The 20439-nt window shown below is 39.1% G+C and overlaps 1 protein-coding gene and 1 pseudogene across 4 annotated transcripts in view; both read right to left on the reverse strand.

Annotated features, from left to right (window-relative positions):
• Window positions 1-7395, reverse strand: part of NNT (nicotinamide nucleotide transhydrogenase) — an 82736-nt gene extending 75341 nt beyond the window's left edge. Inside the window, exons 1-2 of one of the 4 annotated variants that reach the window (XM_016161117.2) lie at window positions 7041-7099; window positions 2396-2596 (exon numbers count right to left, since the gene is read on the reverse strand). In XM_016161117.2, coding sequence (XP_016016603.2) covers window positions 2396-2549 — 154 coding nt within the window. In that variant the 5' untranslated portion in view covers window positions 2550-2596; window positions 7041-7099. Of the gene's footprint in view, window positions 1-2395; window positions 2597-6318; window positions 6404-6548; window positions 6625-7040; window positions 7100-7292 lie in introns of those variants that run through there. The other 3 variants (XM_016161116.2, XM_016161114.2, XM_016161115.2) reach the window with 3 other exon arrangements.
• Window positions 7396-16753: 9358 nt separating this feature from the next.
• Window positions 16754-17266, reverse strand: LOC107518960 (annotated as a pseudogene).
• Window positions 17267-20439: the final 3173 nt, after the last annotated feature.

Below are 20439 nucleotides of genomic sequence, written 5' to 3' on the forward strand. Positions count from 1 at the left end.
TTTAGCTAAAGTACTTTACTTTCCTCTGTTGTTTTACTCAACAAGTTGGCATAAACGGATTCTTTTAAATCAAAAGGCTCTGTTTCTATGTAAGTTTTACTAAAGTTTAGGAAATCTACTCTAGCAACATAAACTCTGGTTATATATAATAAAAAATAAATAAACCAATTATCTACAGAGTAATTTATTGAGACTTTGAGAGAGTATGTCAACCTAAAAATATATGCTGAATCTTGTTCTCTATTTGAAGGAGAAGGAGGAAAATAATAGAAATCTGACAAATATTTTGCATTGATATACAAAGTTATGTCACATATACTTATGTGGAGTTCACTCATCTGACATCCCATAAGTCTCTAGATCTAGCTAAATGTTACAGAAAATACAAGGGACAGAGAAATTGGGTAAAAAATACCAAGGAATTCAGTCAGGTAAAACTAGAATGTGAAATTCCACAGGGCGACAACTAAATTCTTCAACAAATAAATTAAAAAGGAAAAAGAAGGGGGAAATTATAGCTCCAAAGAGCCCTAAAGACACAGCAAGCGAATACACCATGTGGATTCTTTGGATGATTATTTGAACAAAGCAACTGTAAAAAAGAAAGAGAAGTGAAAAAATTGAATAAATAAGTTGAACAGAGCTAAAAACTGGCAGAGAGAAGGGTAGAGCCTATAAATCTGTTCAGAGAGAGGAAAAGGGAAAGAGAGAAAGAGACAGAGAAAATGAATTCTGACTGGAATCACTTTTCATGATTTTCAATGTGATAATGAAATTGTGGTTTTATTAAGGAAAAAAATAGAATCCTTACTTTATAAAGATAAAAAGCAATTATCTAGGAAGTAGTCCAGAACCAGAACTTATAAATAAAGTCTTAAAGTCAACATAGAGAGCTCGATGTCCACATATTTACTCAGGACAATTGCCATTTTTTTACTTTTTTACTGCCATTTATTTACTTTTATTTTGTATACAATTTTATCATACTGAATAATCTGGCTTTCTAGAAAACTTAAAAAAAAAAACATCCAGAGGTAAACTTCAGGACTCTCAGGAGCAGGTACCCTACCAATAGTGACTTTTCATGTGAGAACAAGAAAAGAGGCTGAAATCTACTAAAGGCAGACATAAGAACTCAAAGAGCCCAGCAGTTTAGGGTCCTTAATGCACAACAGAGCATTATTCTATGAGGCAAAGACTTCTGATTGCCCCCAAATATCCATCCTCTTCCTCCACCTTAGTAACAGAATGTTATTTTTAGTTGAATATGCTGCCATCTGGAAGAAATTACTAAATGCCCAAGTCTCCCTTACAGCAACATATGGCAACCCGTCTGAATTCTGGCCCGTGAGGTACAGACAGAGTGCTGGGAGGGTCTTTGGGCAAGATGCTTAATGGGATCTGAATGAGCTTAGCCTATCCCTCTTTTAAGCTCTCCTCTTTCTGGCATACACCCCAAAACAGAAGCAAGGAGTGTGGGGAGATCCTAGTGGAGAAGGCCTTGTAGGACACTGAAAGACTTCAGCTATTCTCTGTATTAGTTAGGAAGCTAATGGCAAATTTTGAGTAGATGAGTTCCATGATCTTTCATTTTTAAAAAAGTATTCTGTCACATACAGAACAGACTGTAGGGGAACACAGGTAGAAAGCATTGAAATCATTTAGAACAGCAATCCCCAGCCTTTTTGGCACCAGAGACCAGTGCTCCTATGAGAATCTCATGCCTGATGATCTGAGGTGGAGCTGGTATAGTGATGCTAGCGCTGGGGAGCAGCTGCATGGTTCCTAACAGACCACAGACCGGTACCAGTCCATGGCCCAGGGGTTAGAGACCCCAGATTTAGAAGATTAGTGCAGTAGTCCAGGTGTCAGCTGATGGTGGCTTGGACCAGGATGGTAACAGTGGTGATGCTGAGAAGAGGACAGAGTCTAGACATAAGGTCTATGAGGACCTAGGATGACTTCAAGGTTTCTAACCTGACCAAGATGAAGTTGCCATTTACTAAATTGAAAAGCACTACTGCAGATTAATTGATACACTTAGTTCCTAACTCTTGAGCATAGATGAGCCTTATATTGTACAATTCCCTAACACTGACTAGGAAAGAGGAAATGGTTACTATGAGCAGTAGTTTCCAGGGTACAACTAATCTGTTTTATCATTTTTCTTTTTTCTACTATCTTTTCTTCTCTACTAGTACTGACCATCAGGGACTTCTATACACGGTAAATGCAAAAAAAAAGTACTCATTAGGTTTCTTTATTCAAAATGATCACTTGCAAGTACCAAGCTGTAAAACTGCACGCTTGGCTTCTCCTTGTATCAATCATCAAGAAATCGATTAGCTCCTATGACTTGAAGTTGTGCTTTATATATATTGAAGTGAGACTTTACCTGGTTTTGCAGAGGATTTACACAATGCCCGATGAGTGTGAAATGTTCGTAAAACATCCTTCTTCCCAGGTAGAACCTTATAGGAACCCAAATTGCTAAGTAAAGGACACGAACAGCCAGTCACCACTGTTTTCAGTAGGTTCGCCATGTTCATATGAGTTCCCGACTTTCAGAATCCCCAATTTTTCTGAAGGTCGATCACTAAGAGGAAAAAAAATAAAATATTTATGTGCTGAGAAACACATACTTTGTCTTTTGAACATCAAAAAATAAAAACATACTAATCCAAAGAGCTTGGAATAGGACAGTTATATGTGGGCAACCACAATGAATTTATTTGCAGTTTTTTACTTACAGAAGATGCTTCAAAAGTTTGTTTCCAATTCAGGTATTTAAAACCTGGAACCCATTTTCCCACTTAAATTGTAGTTATAAACTCACTATTCATTGCCGAGCCTAGATCACATAAGTCTAATTGAGCCTTAATGTAGTTGGAAAGTTAAAAAGAAAATTGCTGTAAAGTCCAATTACTTCTTACTTGAAAGTTACTTCTAAGTCTGCACGTCCGACAAAAATTCCATGTAATCAGTCGCCCTTGAATATCCCTTAAACTGTCTAAAATACTACACGGTACAGTAGTAACCTGTTTAGATGCCATGTTGTACAGTGGCATCCTACTAAGTGTAGCAGGATGCTCATCCTGTTGGACACCCCCAAACTGAGACTGAGTGAACACGAGATTCATGTTTGCTAAGTGCACATTTCAAGATAATTAAATTTTTTGGAATATGACTCCAAAAAAAAAAAAGAAAGCAAAAAAAATCTGCAGTTATCTTTATCACATCGGTTTGTGCTTCCAGATGAGAGCATAATAGATGCTCCTCTGTCTGTGGTTCTTATAAGTGACCACTTTTTGCCAGCTCTAACTAGGCTAGGTGACGCATCATTGATCTTTGCTGTTATTGCCGTAGGCTTCAGGGGCTACCTACACTGCTCTCTATAGCAGATCCCCAAGGTTCATGGAAGGTACCCCACAATCCCCAGGTTTCCCAATGTTCTCCCTATCTTTCTTTTATTTCCTTCATTATTGGGAAGAAGCAGAAGACTAGAACTCTGTCAGTCAAGCTCAGCTAACTCCACCAATTACGCCTTTAGACTCTGCCCCATCACACAGGCCTCTGCAGAGCTCAGCACCTAATCCAAGCAGATTCCATAAACATTCTTCCAGACTCCAGAGGAAGAAGTTCATTTTTAACTTCAGAACTGCTACCACAACTCCCTAAAGCAACTTCCTGCAAATACTAGAAAGCAACATTGGGAATGGAAATCCTCAATTCAGGTGGTGCTGATTCTTAAGATGCCCTTTAATTCAACAACCAGGTACCGAGGGCTGAGTCTCAGAGGCACAGCCGTTAAGAGAATCTGTAGAATCAAAGTGGAATAGGTCACTCGCTTGGAGATATGAAAAGTCAACAAATAATAATGCTAAAAGGCAGAGTAAGGTAAGTCCAAAGTTCTTGGAGGATTAAAAGGAGATTATGTTTTCCTACAAGGCTCAAAGCAGAAGAGAAAGACATCTGAGATGAAGAGAGTAATACAAACAAAAGCAGGAAAAATGGAACGTACAAGATGTGTTCAGGCATGCAATCAAAATGTATATGAATAATTCTTTGCTTTTAAACAGAAGGTTTGATATTTTCAAAGTGTTGCCACGTATGTCATTTCATTTCAGTCCTAAAGCATTCCTGAGTCCCATAAATACTTTCATTCATCCATGGGTCACTTCTAAGGTTATTCATGGCTGAAAATGGAGAGCAAGTCAGCCGCTTATTCAAAATGCTCACTGAATCTATGCCAACCATGCAAGATACAAAGATATATAAAAGATAATTCTCGTCTTGAGGGAGATTTTGTCTGACCATTACTAACCTAGTCCTCTCCTAACCTCCCCACCTATATTAGTTCCTCTTCTTGGATCATCCCAGCTGCCCACAACCACCATTCTCTTAGGGCTGACTTGGCTTACTCAGATCTCATCAGCGAGAAAACAAAGCTAGCCATAATAGAACCTATATATTGCCTAAGACTGCCACTCACTAGCTGTTTGACCCAAATCTGTGCCTCAGTCTGCTCCTCTATAAAAGGAGCATAGGAAAGTTCATTCGTTAGGCTGTAGAGATTTTATGATTAAATAAGATTCTCCAATGCTTCGCAAAGATGAAATCCTATTTCTTAGCCTGGAGTCTGGAAAAGTTGCCCTGCCTACTTGGAAAATGATGTTGAGCAGATCCCTGGCATCAGACGTCAATAGGGCCAAAGTCTTCATGGACCAATTTCTTCCAAAAATTCTACTCAATTCACATTGTGAACATAGAGCACAGTAAATCAGGAGGTAGTTTATTGACAAAAGCAGTCCCTCTCACTCAGCCTAAATCAAATACAAATGACCTTGAAAGATATTCAGAGAATATGTGAACCTATCACAGGCCAGCACTTGTTACCATCTTAATTGTCACATTTTCCGCCATCTTCTTTTTAAAGCTCTCTGCTGTTTTATTATACATGTGCTTCTATGGCTTTGAAGCAACAGTGGAAAACTTTACAACTCAAAATTTTTTTACAAAACAAACCCCTTTAGTATGGCATTCATATGACCATTTAATGTAAGTTATTTGGGTAACTAGTTCCCCAAACATATATTAAAATCCTTGAGGGCAAGCACCTGAGAGAGAGGACAGAACAGAGATTAAGGGGGTAACTATGGTTCCAAAGTCCCTAGTCTGCAATGTATTGGCTGTCTGGCCTTCACAAATCAGCCACTTGACTTCTCTGTACCTGATTTCCTCATCTTTAAAATGGAAATAATAATAGCAACTATCTTATAGGGTAGTTGTGAGGCTCAAAAGGACACAATATCTTTACTCCTATTATTATTCACTTCGGAATTACCTCTGGCCCAGTGCTTTGCACAAAATACAGGAAATAACAAGTATTTTTTGACTGAATCAATGAATAGGGCTAGGAGATCTGAAGCCTAGGTATCTATGAAACACATTCTCCAAGGAAATTTCTTTAAATTTCTTTAAATAAAATGCTGGGTAGCCTTGTGAAGACCGGTTCCATTAGCAAAGGTAAGCAGCCCCAGCACACTTGCTGATAAGTAATCCTAAACTGTCCATTCAATCTTTTTTAAAAAATAAACAATTAAAAATTAAATTTAAAAAAGCCAAAGTCTGCAAGTAAAGGGAGTGCAATGGAAGAAAGATGAGCATTTTAAATAAAAATAGGAACGTAAGCCCCATCTTCCAGAATAGAGCCTGTCTTGCAAGACTCCTCAAAAATGGATCGCTTAAAGACTGCCCCCACAACCAGGGCGAATAAAGGACATGCTGCAACCGTAAACAAGTCATCCTTTTAAAGTGAGACATACCAACCAAGGACGCATTACCCTACAGAAACTTAGACTGGCAAGCAGGGTGACCTCGCCCAAACCCACCCGCACCGCCCCTTCCTCGGCAACTAAACAGACACTGGCTGGCATCTGCCCGGGATCGCTATTTATAACCTTCCCTGGAAGCCGATTGGCTGAGGCTGCATAATAGTCATTCCACCTTCGAAGTTCGAATACCCTTTCAGCCCCCTCCGCTGGTCTTTCTCCGCCTCGCCAGCCCCAGCCTCACGGCCGACTAGAATCTTGCCCCGACCGCCACCAGCCCACCCCCAACTACACTCAAAACTTTCACTCGCCACCTCCTATGTCTCCAGCCCGTCACCCAACTCGAATCCCCTCACAGTTCAAGCACAATTCGGGACATCGCGCATCCACCTTTCTGGACGCACCACCTATGAAGAGTCCTCTATGACCTCCTTCCAAAATGACCCCGTACAACTTATGCCGCCCCCCAAAGCTCCAAAACCTGTACCTGCACAGTTGCCGCCTGGTTCCCTGCTCTCTGCAGAGACCCAGTTCCCGAATCCACCCTCCTACTCCTTTCCACGTCTCCCCAGCAAGAGACAAGAAAGGACCGCGCGCCCAGGTCCTGGCCGACCCCGCCCCCTTCTCCTTGACAGGTCTCCTTCTCGGAGGGGACCCCGATCGTCGCTGCCAGCCCTGCGTCCCTTCTCCTGCACCCTAGGCTGCGGCCACGCTCACCTTGGCCAGGAGGCCTGGCTGTTGCGGGCGGTGCGCAGCGGGTGGCGAGGAAACACGCCGCGCTGGCAGCCCCCGGCTCGCGCTCCGCGGCACTGCGCCTCCAACCCGGAAGAACAGCCCCAACCCGGCAGCGGCAGCCACGTGACGGCGACGCCCCCCCTCCACACCCACCCACCCACCCCACACACACACACACACACACACGCACACACACACCCGGCCACGTGACGGCGACGCCCCCCCTCCACACACACACACACACACACACACACACGCACACGCACACGCACACACACACGGCCACATGACGGCGACGCGCCCCCTATACAAACACATACACACACACGCACTCACACACACACACTCCCATCCGTCGCGCGCCCCATCCCCGCTAGGCCCTTTTTTTCCCGCCGGCTCTCTCCGCCCGTGCGTCCTCTCTGGACCGCAAAGAGACCTCACAAAATCCCCCCTTAGAGCTCAAAGGCCATTTACCCTAAAGGGCCCTTCACCCTCCTTGGTAGCAGCCAAAACCTTTGTCTCTGACTCGCCCCGCGGCCCCCTGCCCCGCCTCCGCGCTTTCCCTCGTCCTGTCCTTGTCAATCAAACTCGGAGCCAAACCCCAGAGCTGAAGTTTTCAGGGCTACATTCGATCTCTCCCCCTGGAGAGCCAGCTACAAAGTGTCATTTCCTCTCTAGTGACCCACCAGAACATATAAGAGGATAATATAACTCCACTCTTGGTACCTGACTTTCCTCCAGCTCTCTAGGGGAAAAAATCAGAATTTCTGTAACAGAAGAGGACCAAAAAGAAAGTGGTAAGGAAGCCTGGGGTGGTGAAGTACAGGAATGGAGGCGTTGTTTTTCCATTCTTGGGGGAGAGGTGGAGTTAAGGCCCTCGGAAATGCTATCAAGGCCCGAAAATTAACACACATCTGCGTACTTGTCTTCCAATGGCTGGCCCAAAGCCGTGTGCTAATGTTAGTATTAATATCCAGCGGCTGGAGACTGCCCTTGGATGTTAAATGTCCTAACCGAACCTAGGCCAATTTCAGCAAATCTATTAAAGGACTCCAAAACATAATGAGCTAGTTGTTTTTTGCACACAATTTTCTGTTACTTAGTCTGCAGGTGTCTTCTGATTAAAAGTGAGAGGAATAAAATATAAAGTATAAAATGGCTCATTTACCCAAAGCCGAATCATCACGAAATGAATAGTATTTGAAGTATTTAAGATGAGTCAAAGAATTATGAATCTAAAAGGTAAAATAGATAATCTATATTCTTAAAAATAAATTGTAGAGAAACCCTTATGTTTGAGTTCTCGTGTTTAACCAGCACAAAGGTCATTCAATGGACTCTCAGTGCCATCCAGTCCCTATCCGGGAAGAGTTCATAGACAGGAAAGAACACAGCCCCAATGTTTTAAAATAATAATGAACCATGGTAACTGCAGAGACCGTTTCAAGATACTGCAGGTACAAGTCAAGAATAATTGGTAAGGATTAAAATTAAGCTCCTTTAACAATATATGAAAGTCAAATCATTATGCAATATACCTTAAATATATACACTGCTATATGTCAATTTTATCTCAATAAAACAGGTGGGGGAGGGGAGACTAAGCTCTTGTTTTAAAAAATTGATGGTGCCCAGGGTTTGCTTCTTTTTTCTTTCAAGGCTTAAAAATCAGTGGTTCTCCCGGCTGGGGACAATTTTGTCCCATGGTATCTAGAGACATTGTGGTGGTCACAACTGGAAAGGGGAACCATCTAATAGAGGCCATGGATGCTGCTAAAAACATTGCATTACACAGGACAGCCCTTTACAACGAAGAATCCTCCAGCCCCAAACAATAATAGTTCTAAGACTGAGAAACACTGGCTTAAATAAATGCTCAACAGGTTATTTAATATGACTTACTTATGATTATACCACAAATCCAAAGATGCCATACAACTTTTCACTTTGTCTGTTAAATTGTAACCATATGGTAATTTTTTACATTCATTCTGCTCATTTGTCTAACATAATTTGAGTACTATTGCTCCAGATGAAAACATTTGTCATTTGGAAGGTTCTGTTTTAGACCTTAAATTCCTACATAGTAATTACAATGTATCCATAGGAGCCCTCAAAGAAAATTGGATTAAGTTCCAAAAGTTTGTAAGTTAATTGCTTCTGAATCTTAGACACTGTCTTACACAAAATTTTTGCAAAGAGTTTTATAACCTCTGCTAGATTAGGAGGGCTTTGTCCATTTTGATATCTCCACCTTCCTCCTTGGCTTTCTTAACCTCCAAACCCCATTTAGAACAGTAATTCTCGTATACATGCAAGTTTTCATTACATATTGTTTTATAATTGGATACTTATATTTTAATATATTTTTAAATTAAGATACACATTAAATTTAAACCCTCTGAAATTTAGAAAACTGTACCCACAAATGCTTAAAAAGAGTATAATCAGTATTTAATATTTAGAGTCCTAATCTGTCAAAAGCAAAGAAGATTAAATCTTTAGAAAACTGTAATGCACCGTAAGGGTCTCCTTTGAAGCCTCAAACAAAAGAGGTGCTCAACAGCCAAAAATCAAAATGTGGACTGAGCCTGTGATAAAAAACTGAACTCTAAAGATGACTTGTTACCAAAACCATACATGTAGTTAAAACCAGGCCAAAGAACACAATGTGCTTTCATTGTGTTTATGTTAAACAGTTATCAGTGGTTATTATTTCAAGCTTCCCTTTTACGATAATTATTAACAAAGTGAACAATTCCAATGAGAGAGTATTTCTAGATACCAGGGATTTCTAATGATGTAGACAGGACAGATTTTAAGGCAACTACCACTAACGTCAATTTCAGCACTCTTCACTCAGGCAGACTAATCAAAAGTGCGTTTGATCTCAGGAAAAAAATATTAACCAACTAAATGCACTTACATTAATCAACACTAATTAATTGATTAATCAGTTAAAGATTAGAGAATTGGCATTAAATAGTCAACACAAAGTTAAATAATTGACCTTTTGTTTATTTATGTAAAACCAGTTTGTACTGAGAATTGTTATGAGTATCTTAAAAACTAGATCTTTAGCATAGCTTTGTGGATATTTTTCTTTCCATATGGTAAGTGCCAATGGAAAAAAAAAATCTATGGTTTCGAGATGGGGGTAAATGGCATAGATGATAGAAGTTTTGTTCATTCTTCTAGTGACCAAATCAAAGTTGTGATGGAAACAAGGAACAACAGCAAGGAAAAGTCACCTGGGATCTAGATGAACAGCAGAAGGTAGGACGGGGAGAGGACATGAGGCGAGAATGCAGGGCCACGCGGTCTCCAGCGGCTGATTGAGATGGAGGCTGCAGTAGCAGCAGAAGCAGATTCTTCTTAAAGGGGCTGGGTCTGCGAGTGGATTTTTGCGGCGATGGACCTGCTCGCTCTGAACACTAGTGCCAATTCAGCTGCATGCATGGGGCACCAGGGATTTACAGGGAGACATGGTCGGAGGGCCAAGGAGAGACTCGCTGTGTACAGAAGTGCCGGAAGTAACCATTGTTCCCTGTTGAGCCCTCCCCTCTCCCAGTGCCCAGTGCGCGGTACGACGTCACCATAGCGAGACGTCATCAAACTGGAGGTCACTCTGCCCAAAGGGTTCCCTGAAACCCTGCCCCCCGCCAACTTGTGGCCCCACCCAAGCTACATCCAAGTATATCCTCAGGGAGTCAGGTGCTCCTTGCTGAGTAGTGCCGAGACTCACACTGGAGGCAGCTGGCCTCGGTTTCTAGTGTGGCTTTTTGAGGCAACTATAAGCACATCATCTGTGGATTACTTGCTGAATCTTAACAGGTGGCCCCAGAGGGGTAGAGGCTTGGGCTAAGTTTGGCCTGCAGCTGAACCCCTCTCAGGACTGTACCACTGGACAGCTACTTCACAAATCCACATTAATAAGACCAGGAGACTTAAAAATGTTGCTTAGTACATAGAAACAGACACGGAAAGGCAGCCAAAATGGGAAGACAAAGAAACAGAAACCATATGAGAGAACAGAACAGAGATCCAGATAGAATGGAGCCAAGTAATCTAACATATGCAGAGTTCAAAACACTGGTTATAAATATGCTCAATGAACGTTTGGGAAGTGTAGAGAACTCCAACCAAGACATTAAAAAAAAAACATAAAAATGGAAATAGAAATTATAAAAGGAAACCAGTCTGAAATGAAGAACACATTATCTGAGATGAGAAGTATACTAAATGGAAGAAACAAAGGAATAAACAAAGTAAATAAAGAAAAGGATAAAATGCTCTACCTAGAAGATGGAAAAGCCAAGGATACGCAATCAAAATGGCAACACATAAGATGCCAAGACTATAAAAATAATTTAAGGAGCATATGGGACACTATTAAGGGTCAAAATATCCATCTGATTGGCATACCTGAATGAAAATAAGATGTTGAACATCTGTTTGAAGAAATAATGGTGGAAAACTTTCCTAACCTGGTGAAGGAAATGGACATAAAACTCCAGAAAGCTCAGAGAATCCTAAAAAACAGGGACCCAAAGAGGCCCACACCAAGACACAATATAATTAAAATTCCAAAGGTTAAATACAAAGAAAGAATATTAAAAGCAGCAAGAAAAAAAGTTACCTACAAGGGAACACCTATAAGACAGGCAGCTGATTTCTCCAAAGAAACTATGCAGGACAGAAGAGTTTGGCAAAAAAATATTCAATGTGATGAAGACCCAGGATCTACAACCAAGGATACTTTATCTAGCAAAGCTATCATTTAGAGTTGAAGGACAGATAAAGAGTTTCCCAGACCAAAAAAAAAAAAAAAAAAAAAAGTTAGAGGGACTTCTTTAAGAAGAAAAAAAAATGTATCAAAAACAGAAATAAAGGATGGTAACAACTACATTCCTATCAATAAGTACCTCAAATGGAAAAGAATTAAGTGTTCCAACTAAAAGATAGAGTGGATGAATGAAAAGGAAAACAAGACATGTTGCCTATAAGAGACCCACTTCAGATTAAAAGACATACACAGACTAAAAGGAAGGGGATGGAAAAAGATATTGCGTTGATGGACCTAGAAGGTATTTAAGTCAAACAAAGAAAGATGAACACTATATGATTTCACTTATATGCAGAATCTAAGGAATAAAAAAGAACAAACTAATCAAATAATCAAAAATAGACTCACAAATATAATGGACGATTTGGTGATGGACAGAGGAGAGGGGGTTTGGGGGAGAATGGGGTGAAGGGTTAAAGAAGTACAAATTAGTAGCTTAATGGATGGTCACGGGGATGGGAGCACAGCATAGGGAATGCAGTTAGCATTAATATGTTGGCTACGTGGAGGGTCAGAGGAGGGAGGGAGCAATTGGGGGCATTGTTTCATTAATTATATAGATGTCTAACCAATGTACTGTATACTCGAAACTAATTAAAATAAATAAATTTTTTTAAAATCTGTGGGTTTTTTATGAATATAAAAATAAATAATTATTTAGTGATATCTTTGAGGATCTGAGAAGATGGTGAGGAATAGGGACTATATTTATTTCTTAGAGCTGCTATAACAAATTACTACAAACTGGGTGGCTTAAAACAAGAGAAATATATTCTCTCACAGTTCTGTTGGAGGCCAGAAGTTCAAAATCAAGGTATCAGCAGGGGTGATTCCTCCAGAAGCTCTGAGGGATAAACTGTCCCATGTCTCTTCTCTAGTCTGTAGAGAAAGCTTCTGGTTATCAACAATCCTTGGTGTTCCTTGGCTGGCAGACACATCGCTCCAATCTCTGCCTCCTCTTCACCGTTGCCAGCTTCTCTGTGTCTCTCTGTGTTAAAATCGCCCTCTTCTTTCTCTTATAAAGACACCAGTCAGTGGATTTAAAGTTTACTCTAAATGTAGGAGTATTTCATCTTGAGATCCTTAACGAATTATATCTGCAAAGACTGAATTTTTAAGTAAGGATGGTCATGAATTTTGTAGGAACACTATTCAACCTACTGCAGGGGCATTCTGTGTTTTTAAGGGTACTGCAAGTAAAGAGGGTTTTTAAAAAAAAATATGGGTAGATTTACTGTCATTATTTGGGGGAAATTTGGGTGAAAGTTGTTTTGTATTAATAATTAGAAGAACTTCCTTACATACTTGTTTTGCTCTCTTACTACTCAACTTAAACTTTTCCTTCAAATAATTATACATATTATATGGCTATCACCATTATCAAATTACTTGATTATAAAACTCCATAATAGCTGTTATCATATTTATATTTAACTTTTTAAATATTGCATTTGATGAGAACTCTGATTCAAATACTTTTTAAACAGATTTGTGAAGCATCATCTTTTCATAGATCTTTTCTTATACTACAGATTACCCATAACAGAAAAGCTAAAACCAGAATTTATCACTTCCATTGGTTTTTGTCATTCCACTCTCCTATCTCCTCCTTCTTTGACCATTCATTCTCAGTTCTTTCACTACTGAAATGTGTGCATGTTTTGAATGTTCCCTTGACCTTCTTTCCCTTTAACTCTAATACTTTCTTCCTGGCAGTCCAATGCCAACTGTGCTATGACAGCTTCTAAAGCTTCACGTCCAGCCCAAATCTTTCTCCTGAGCTCCAGATTCATAAAGCCAACTGTTTGTTAATCATTTCCATTGAGATATCCATAATGTCTTAAATTTTTCAGGGCCATGGAAACTCTTCTTACCCCTTTAGTCCTTCTGGCTGGTAAAATTATTAAAATGCAGATTAACAGAAGAAAATCAAACTTTAATACATATACATGGAGGAATTTACATAAGCATGAGAATTCCAAAGACAGTGAGGCAAAATGAGATATATATGCCACTACGGACTAAGGAGAAGGAAGCAGGTAAGTCAAAGCCTATTAGAAAGAGCAAACATTTGGTAAACAAATCCTTACAAGACCACCGGAGAACAATGGGACTCAAAGGGAAATTTGGTGAACAGACTTTTACTTAGATCTTCCCTGTCTGCCACTCTTAATTCATGCGTGCAGGTGAACATGCTGAGGGGAATATGCTAAAGTGAATGTGCTAAGGTTCCCTTCCTGAAGCAGGTTTTTCTATCTGAGTCTCTTTAGGCAGAAAAGGAAGAAGTTAAAAAAATTCTTCTTGAGCTTTCTGGGCTTTGTTTTCATTTCAAAATAATCTACATGCCAGGATAGGGGAACTTTCTTTTGACCCCCACAAACTCGATATGAGAAAATTCCTGCCTGCTCTCCTGCTTTTAGCCATAACAAAATGCTTACTATTTCCTAAATATACAATGCTGTTTCACCCCCCTATCCTTTTAACATGCTTTTCCTTCAATATGGAATCTTCTTGTTCTCCCCACCTTTCATATTCTTTTCAGATTTGTTCTCATCCTTGAGGTCTAGCTTTTGTCTCTTTGTCTGCGAAGCATTCCAGGAAACCTAATTCATCTTATTTCACTGAGCTTGGCACAGAACTTAGCACAGAACAAATATTAACTAAACAAGTATTTTACATGTTGTTGTAAGAGGAGAAAAACAAATTGGTATAAAGAAGATAGTCCATGGTCTTTCGAAAGTTCACCGAGTTTAATTTTGGCAAAAGTGCAAAACCAATTCAATGGAGGAAAGATAGTCTTTGCAATAAATGGTGCTGAGGTAATGAGACACATATAGGGAAAAAAAGAATTTCAACCTAAGTCTCACAGTTCACAACAATTAAATCAGAACGAAGTACAGACTTTAGTGTAAAACCATAAAACTTTCAGGAAAAAAATAGGAGAATTACCTTAGGATCTAGGGCTAAACTTGACAATAATAGTATGATTTAAAAGGAAAAATAGATAAATTGAATCTCAAGAAAGTAAAAACCTTTGGCTCTGCAAGAAGACCTGGTTAACAAGATAAAAAGACAAGCTACAGATTTGGAGGAATATTTGCAAAACACATAACTACGAAGGACTTGTGTTTAGAATATACAAAAAAAAAAAACTCTCGAAATTCAAAGTTTTAAAAAAATACAAGTAGAAAATGGGCAAAGGGCATATTTTACCAAAGAGGAATATTAGTACATGAAAAGATGTTCAAATCATTAATCATTAAGGAAATGAAAATTAAAACCACAATAAGACATTATTACACATCTGTAAGAATGTCTAAAATTAAAAATGGTGACAGTACCAAATGCTGGCAATGATGTGGAGAAGTTGGATTGCTCACACATTGCTGATGGGAATGTAAAAGGATACTAGTCATTCTGGAAAACAGATTGGTGATTTCTTTTAAAAAATAAAATAAAAACTAAACACGCAACTGCCATATGACCCAGGAATTATACTCCTGGGTATTTATCCCAAAGAAATGAAAATTTATGTTCATACAAAAACCTGTGCACCTGTACCTGAATATTCACAGTAATTTTATTCATAATAGCCAAAAACTAGAAACAAGCCAGATGTCATCCAATGGTTAAATGGTTGAACAGAATGGAACATCTTTATCATGAACTACTTCTCAGCAATGAAAAGGAATGATTCACTGATATATCCAGAGAATCACGCTGACAGAAAAGATAGCCAATCTCAAAAGGTTACATACTATATGATTCCGTTTCTATAACATTCCTGAAATAACAAATGGAAATAGCGAACAGATTAGTGGTTTCTAGAGTTTAAGGAAGAGGTGAGAGTGAATGTTACTATAAAGGGGCAATGTGATGATGGAAACGTTCTATATCTTGACTGGATCAATGTCAGTCAGTATCCTGGTTGTGCCATTATAATATAGTTTTGCAAGATGTTACCATTGGAGGAAACAAGGTAAAGAGTACAGATAGTCTCTATATTTCTTACAAACTGCATATGAATCAACGATTGCCTCTAAATAAAATATTTAATTTTAAAAAAAGCCTGGCAGGTGTAGTAATATAATAATGGTAAAATATAGGTGGTAGGTATACAGGTGATTATATAAAATTCTTTCAAATTAGCTGTAGCTTTGAAATTTTTCTTAGTAAAATTGGGGGGGAAATTTTAATGTTAACTATTGCAATCATAGTGAGACAAAGTCTGCCCATTCCCATAATGTAAAGGATAAAAGTAACAGAGATTCAGCTCATTAAAGAGATTCCTACATGCCTCTTTCCCTGTGGCACACGTTTGTCAAATGTTTGCCTATTGAACAAGAAACCATTTCCATGAAATGGTTTTTCATTAGTGGGACTTTTCTGAAGTAAAAGAAGCAAATGTTAATTGTAAAAAAAAAAAATGTTAATAGTTCAAGAAGCCATCCTAAATTTGGGGTTAAAAATGTTTTTCCCCTCCAGTCCTTCCCCTCCAGCACTCCTCACCTTTATTCAGCATTTCCAATATTTATTAGGCCTGCTAATTGTCAAATTCCACTCTCTACTGATTTTTTTTTTTTCAGGGCACTTTTAAGAGTACAATACAAAAGACCCAAATACCATGAAGGAACACATTCCCCCTTTAACACAAACCACAGTGTTCTTTAAACATGAGCCTTTTGAATGGAATGGGGATGTAATTTCACTACTAAATTTTACTACTAAAAAAAATAACCCAGTGAGTCTCATCACAGCCATATCCTTATACAATCTAGTTGTGAAATGAATGTTTATAATGCTTCAAACTGTTTAAATCTGAGGTTTGATACCACACCTTCATGTTTGTACAGATCTCAATAATTATTATCTACAGTGTTAGTAACCGTTCAAAGAAAAACCATTATTTTAACCACATTGGTTTAGGCCCAATCATGTAATATAGAGCCCCAAACTAAATAGTTAAATATATGAACTACTTGTACTAATAGCTATTAGTTGATTTTCTCATAACTTTTATTTCTTAGCCAATAAATCCTTTAAAGGCAAAATTTACCTCATTTGAGTTTTGACCCAGAAGTTCAACAACAATCACGAAGTCCACAGTCATTGGCAAAACTGATATAATGTCTCTACATCACTATGCTCAGGGTTAAAGAGCAATGCATATTCCATTTTCTAATTTTACTGGAATTTTACATCTTCAATTCATGATTTTAAGTCTCTAGGTTTTCTTTTGATTCCTCCAAACTGTCTGAAGACACATGTGCCACATACTTAAGACTTCTGTTTCTCCCTCTAGTTCCTTCAAACAGAAACATTTCTCAAGTGCCTACATGTTCTAGATGAGGAATTTTTCAGAGGTGGCCATTTCTTTGGAAGAGTCTGACGTCATCGGGCCTCTATCGGGCATAAACTTCCAGATGCTCAGCTCATGTGGGCTTGCTTGTTCCAGTTTGTCTTTACTCTGTTCCAGTTCACCTTTCATGTTTAGGAAAAACAAGTTGACCTCTTTAGCAAACTTGATCTCAGTTGAGCAACACTAGGTGGCTGGACTTGCTTCAGGTACCAGATTTGGGTAGTATACTCTTGCATCTCTTGATCCCTGGCTACTAGTCACATTATAACAATGTTTTCCCTGCATTTAGATTCTTGCTGTTGATTTAGTTTTTATTTTGACACCCTTAAGCCAGTTACATCATTAGAGTTAAGATCTGTGTGTGTACTTGCCCTCCAAAGCTTGCACATATACCTTAAAGTGTTTCCATCTTAGAATTAACTCATCTCGTGCCATAACTTTGAAGTCTGTTTCACTCAATAGAAGCTTTATGGGAAGAAACTCCTCACTGGTCATCCTAAATCCGACCAGTAGCCTCCCAAGGTGGCTGCAACCACTGAGCAGCCGCCCAGCCACGCCCCAGGAAGGAAAGAAGGGACCGCCTATTACTAGGGGCCTCAAAGTGCTGAGGGAGGGGCTGTGACTCAGTGGCATGAATTTAACTGGCACATCTAAAGTTACAATGACAAGAGATACTGCTGAAACTTAAATATAGATCTTCTGGATCAGTGATTCCTGATGGGGAAGAGTATCCTCCAGGATGGATATGACTGGCCTGTGAAGATGAAGGTACCAAGAGAAGCAAGGAAAACAAAGGCCCCTTCAGAGAGAAAGATGCTTCTGTGAACACCAAGAGTCCCTCTTATTTGCCTAGATTATACTTACTATTATACTTCATTTGAGGCAAGGCTGTTTCACAGAAGCCTTTCCTGACTTCCCAAGATGTAATTAGGAATCCTTCCATTAAGACCCAAGTTTTAACATAGTTATTGCATTTTTCTTTTTATTCTGTATTATTATTGCCTGTCTGATTGCCACACTAAGGATAGATATTTATTTATCTTATCCATGGATGTGTCATAAACACCTAACAGACTGCCTGGTTTTATTAAGCAGTCAACAAATATTTGTTTAAAGGAATAAAAAAAAACATTGTAAGTACACTGTGAGAGTTGAAACTTTTGACCTCATGCCAGCAAAAAGGGCAGTGAATAGACTGTACCATACAAGTAGCAAAAGACCTCTTACTTTAAATATTGAGGTTCCTAATTGTTTTTTTAATGCCAAATCTGGACTCCGAAGATAGCATTTCCAGCTATTACATTACCTTGCTGCTGGCCAGCAAGTACTTCAGTTTAATTAGTTGAATGGAGCAATTAGTAGAATATTGCCTGTATAATTATTCACCCAGAACATCCTCCAAAATGCTCAACTTCTTTATCTCATGCTCTGACCACCACTTACTTTCTTTCCAACTCTCTTATTTCTGTCTCTAGATGCCCTTTTCCTTTCAATCTACTACTTATCTTTCATCTTCAATCCTTTCTGTATCTAGCTTAAACCATGAAGAGTCATTTTTCAACCCCTTCTGTCATTACTTTTCTGCCTTAACTGCATGATGAAATTTCACTCCCACTAAGAAGTTTCTCAGTTCCTACACCAGGTTGTCAAGAGTTGCTAGAGAAAAATCACAAAATTGTTCAGTATTGCCTCTCCAAATCCTGGTCTCCAATCTTAGCCAGAGCTTCTGTACCTCCCAGCAGTTCTTCTATGAACATTCGCCCCTTCTTAATCAGCTCCATCTCCCAGAGCAGCTTTGCAGTCATCGCCACTTTCCTCAAGCTCCCTTGTTTCCTGTCTCCCACTCTGACAGCAAAGACATTTCCTCCTTTTATACTGAGAACAAGGAGATCATCTTAAGTTTCCAGCACCCTACAATTTGTACATTGCCTTTCAAACTTCCCATATTTCTCCCACTTACTTCGCTGTCAAGCTTAGAGCTGTCTATATTTCCTAATACAATAAAATCACTCGCAGATCTAGATTATTCCAATAATATTGTTGGGATGTCTATTTATTAATTTATAGTGACAAATTTAACTCAAACAGAATAGAATGTTTGTGACCCATTAATTCTGGAGACAAAGTACAGCATATTGTTTCAGCTTGTGGACTTTTGTTAACAAAACTGAGCTGCTCATTATGCGATTTTAGGCAAGTTAAGTAGCCCCTCTGAATCTCAGTGTTTTTATCTATAAAAAGAGGTAAGTAATAGTACCTAACTCAGAGGGTTGTTTTGAAGATGAGATGTAACCCAGGTAAAAGTGTTTACTTGAAACATAATAAATTCTAAATATTAGCTATTATTATTGTTACTGTTCCTCTCAAAATACAAATCTAGACAGATAGTCAAATTATACTCAGAAGACTGCTTGATAAAGGGTACTTGGTTCCCAGAGGCAGTTGTTTATTCAAGCAGGCAACCACCAAGGTGACTAGACTGCACAAGCTCGGAAAATGGTGCACATCTATGGATTCTTTAGAATCCCATTTTTATTTGCTATCTTTGTAACATTTGACACTCTTGAGCACTCCTTCTTTAACCTTCTATTCCCAACTGGCTTCTCTCAGTTTTAGTCCTATGTAAACAAGAATAAATAGAGTCTTCTTCAACCCAGCCATTTAATTTAGTGCTTCCCTTTCTTATTCTGCCTCTTACTTTTCCTAAGTAACCTTATTTCTTCTCATGGCTTCAGCTATCAAATCTCTAACTCTAGGCAACATTCCTCTGAACTCCAGCTCCATAACCTAACTGTGCACTGAACAATTCCACTTGGATGCTCCAGGTGCCAAATGAAATATTCCAAATGGAATTAGTGAGACTCCCTTTTTTAGTGGGAGTCTGTTCCTCCCAGCATTCCCAATCTCAGAGCCCGAGGCATCCTGGGAGTCATCTGTATCTCTGACCTCTCACTAAGCTTCTTCCTAACCATTTCTAGCTTGGCCCTTCTCTCCAGTCCCACTACTACAACCTTAGTAGTCATCATCATTTCTCTTCAGAATTTCTGCTACAGCCATCAACAGGTCTTCCTGCTCCTAGTCTCTTACAACTCACACCCACCAATCTCATACCTCTGCATATCCTAGGAACTTAGAACAGTGTCTGTCTGGCACAGAGTAGGCATGCAGTAAATACTTATGAATGACCGAAGGAATGGAAGAATTCTTATTCTCGTGGAGTTTACAGTCCAGCTAACAGATCAACACTAAACAGTTAAGTGCACTCGATGTTAGGAAGATCCCAAGCAGCACTGCTGGCTATCTTGGACTCAAAGATGTATTGAAGCCCTAATCCAGATGGGAGTCAAGTGTTGACTGGCTGGGGCTGCATTTCATAGCGTGCCCAAGAGACTAGGAGAAGAAAATAATTTACAGAAATTAGACCCAAGGGAACAAGCACATCCATTAATTTTCCTTTCTCTCTTAATGATAACCCCACTGATCTATATTGATATGTGAATCGCCATGACTATTTGGACAGAGAAGGGTGAACTAAATGATTTAGGAAATAGTTGAGAGTGATGGGGTAAGATAGAACAAAGTTTATTTATGTGTGTTTGGTCTTTTACACTTTTTTTAGACATAATTGTGAATTCACACACAGTTGTAAGAAATAAAATATAGCTCAT

Source organism: Rousettus aegyptiacus, unplaced genomic scaffold, assembly GCF_014176215.1.
Source record: "Rousettus aegyptiacus isolate mRouAeg1 unplaced genomic scaffold, mRouAeg1.p scaffold_m13_p_8, whole genome shotgun sequence".
NCBI classification, from domain to species: domain Eukaryota; kingdom Metazoa; phylum Chordata; class Mammalia; order Chiroptera; family Pteropodidae; genus Rousettus; species Rousettus aegyptiacus.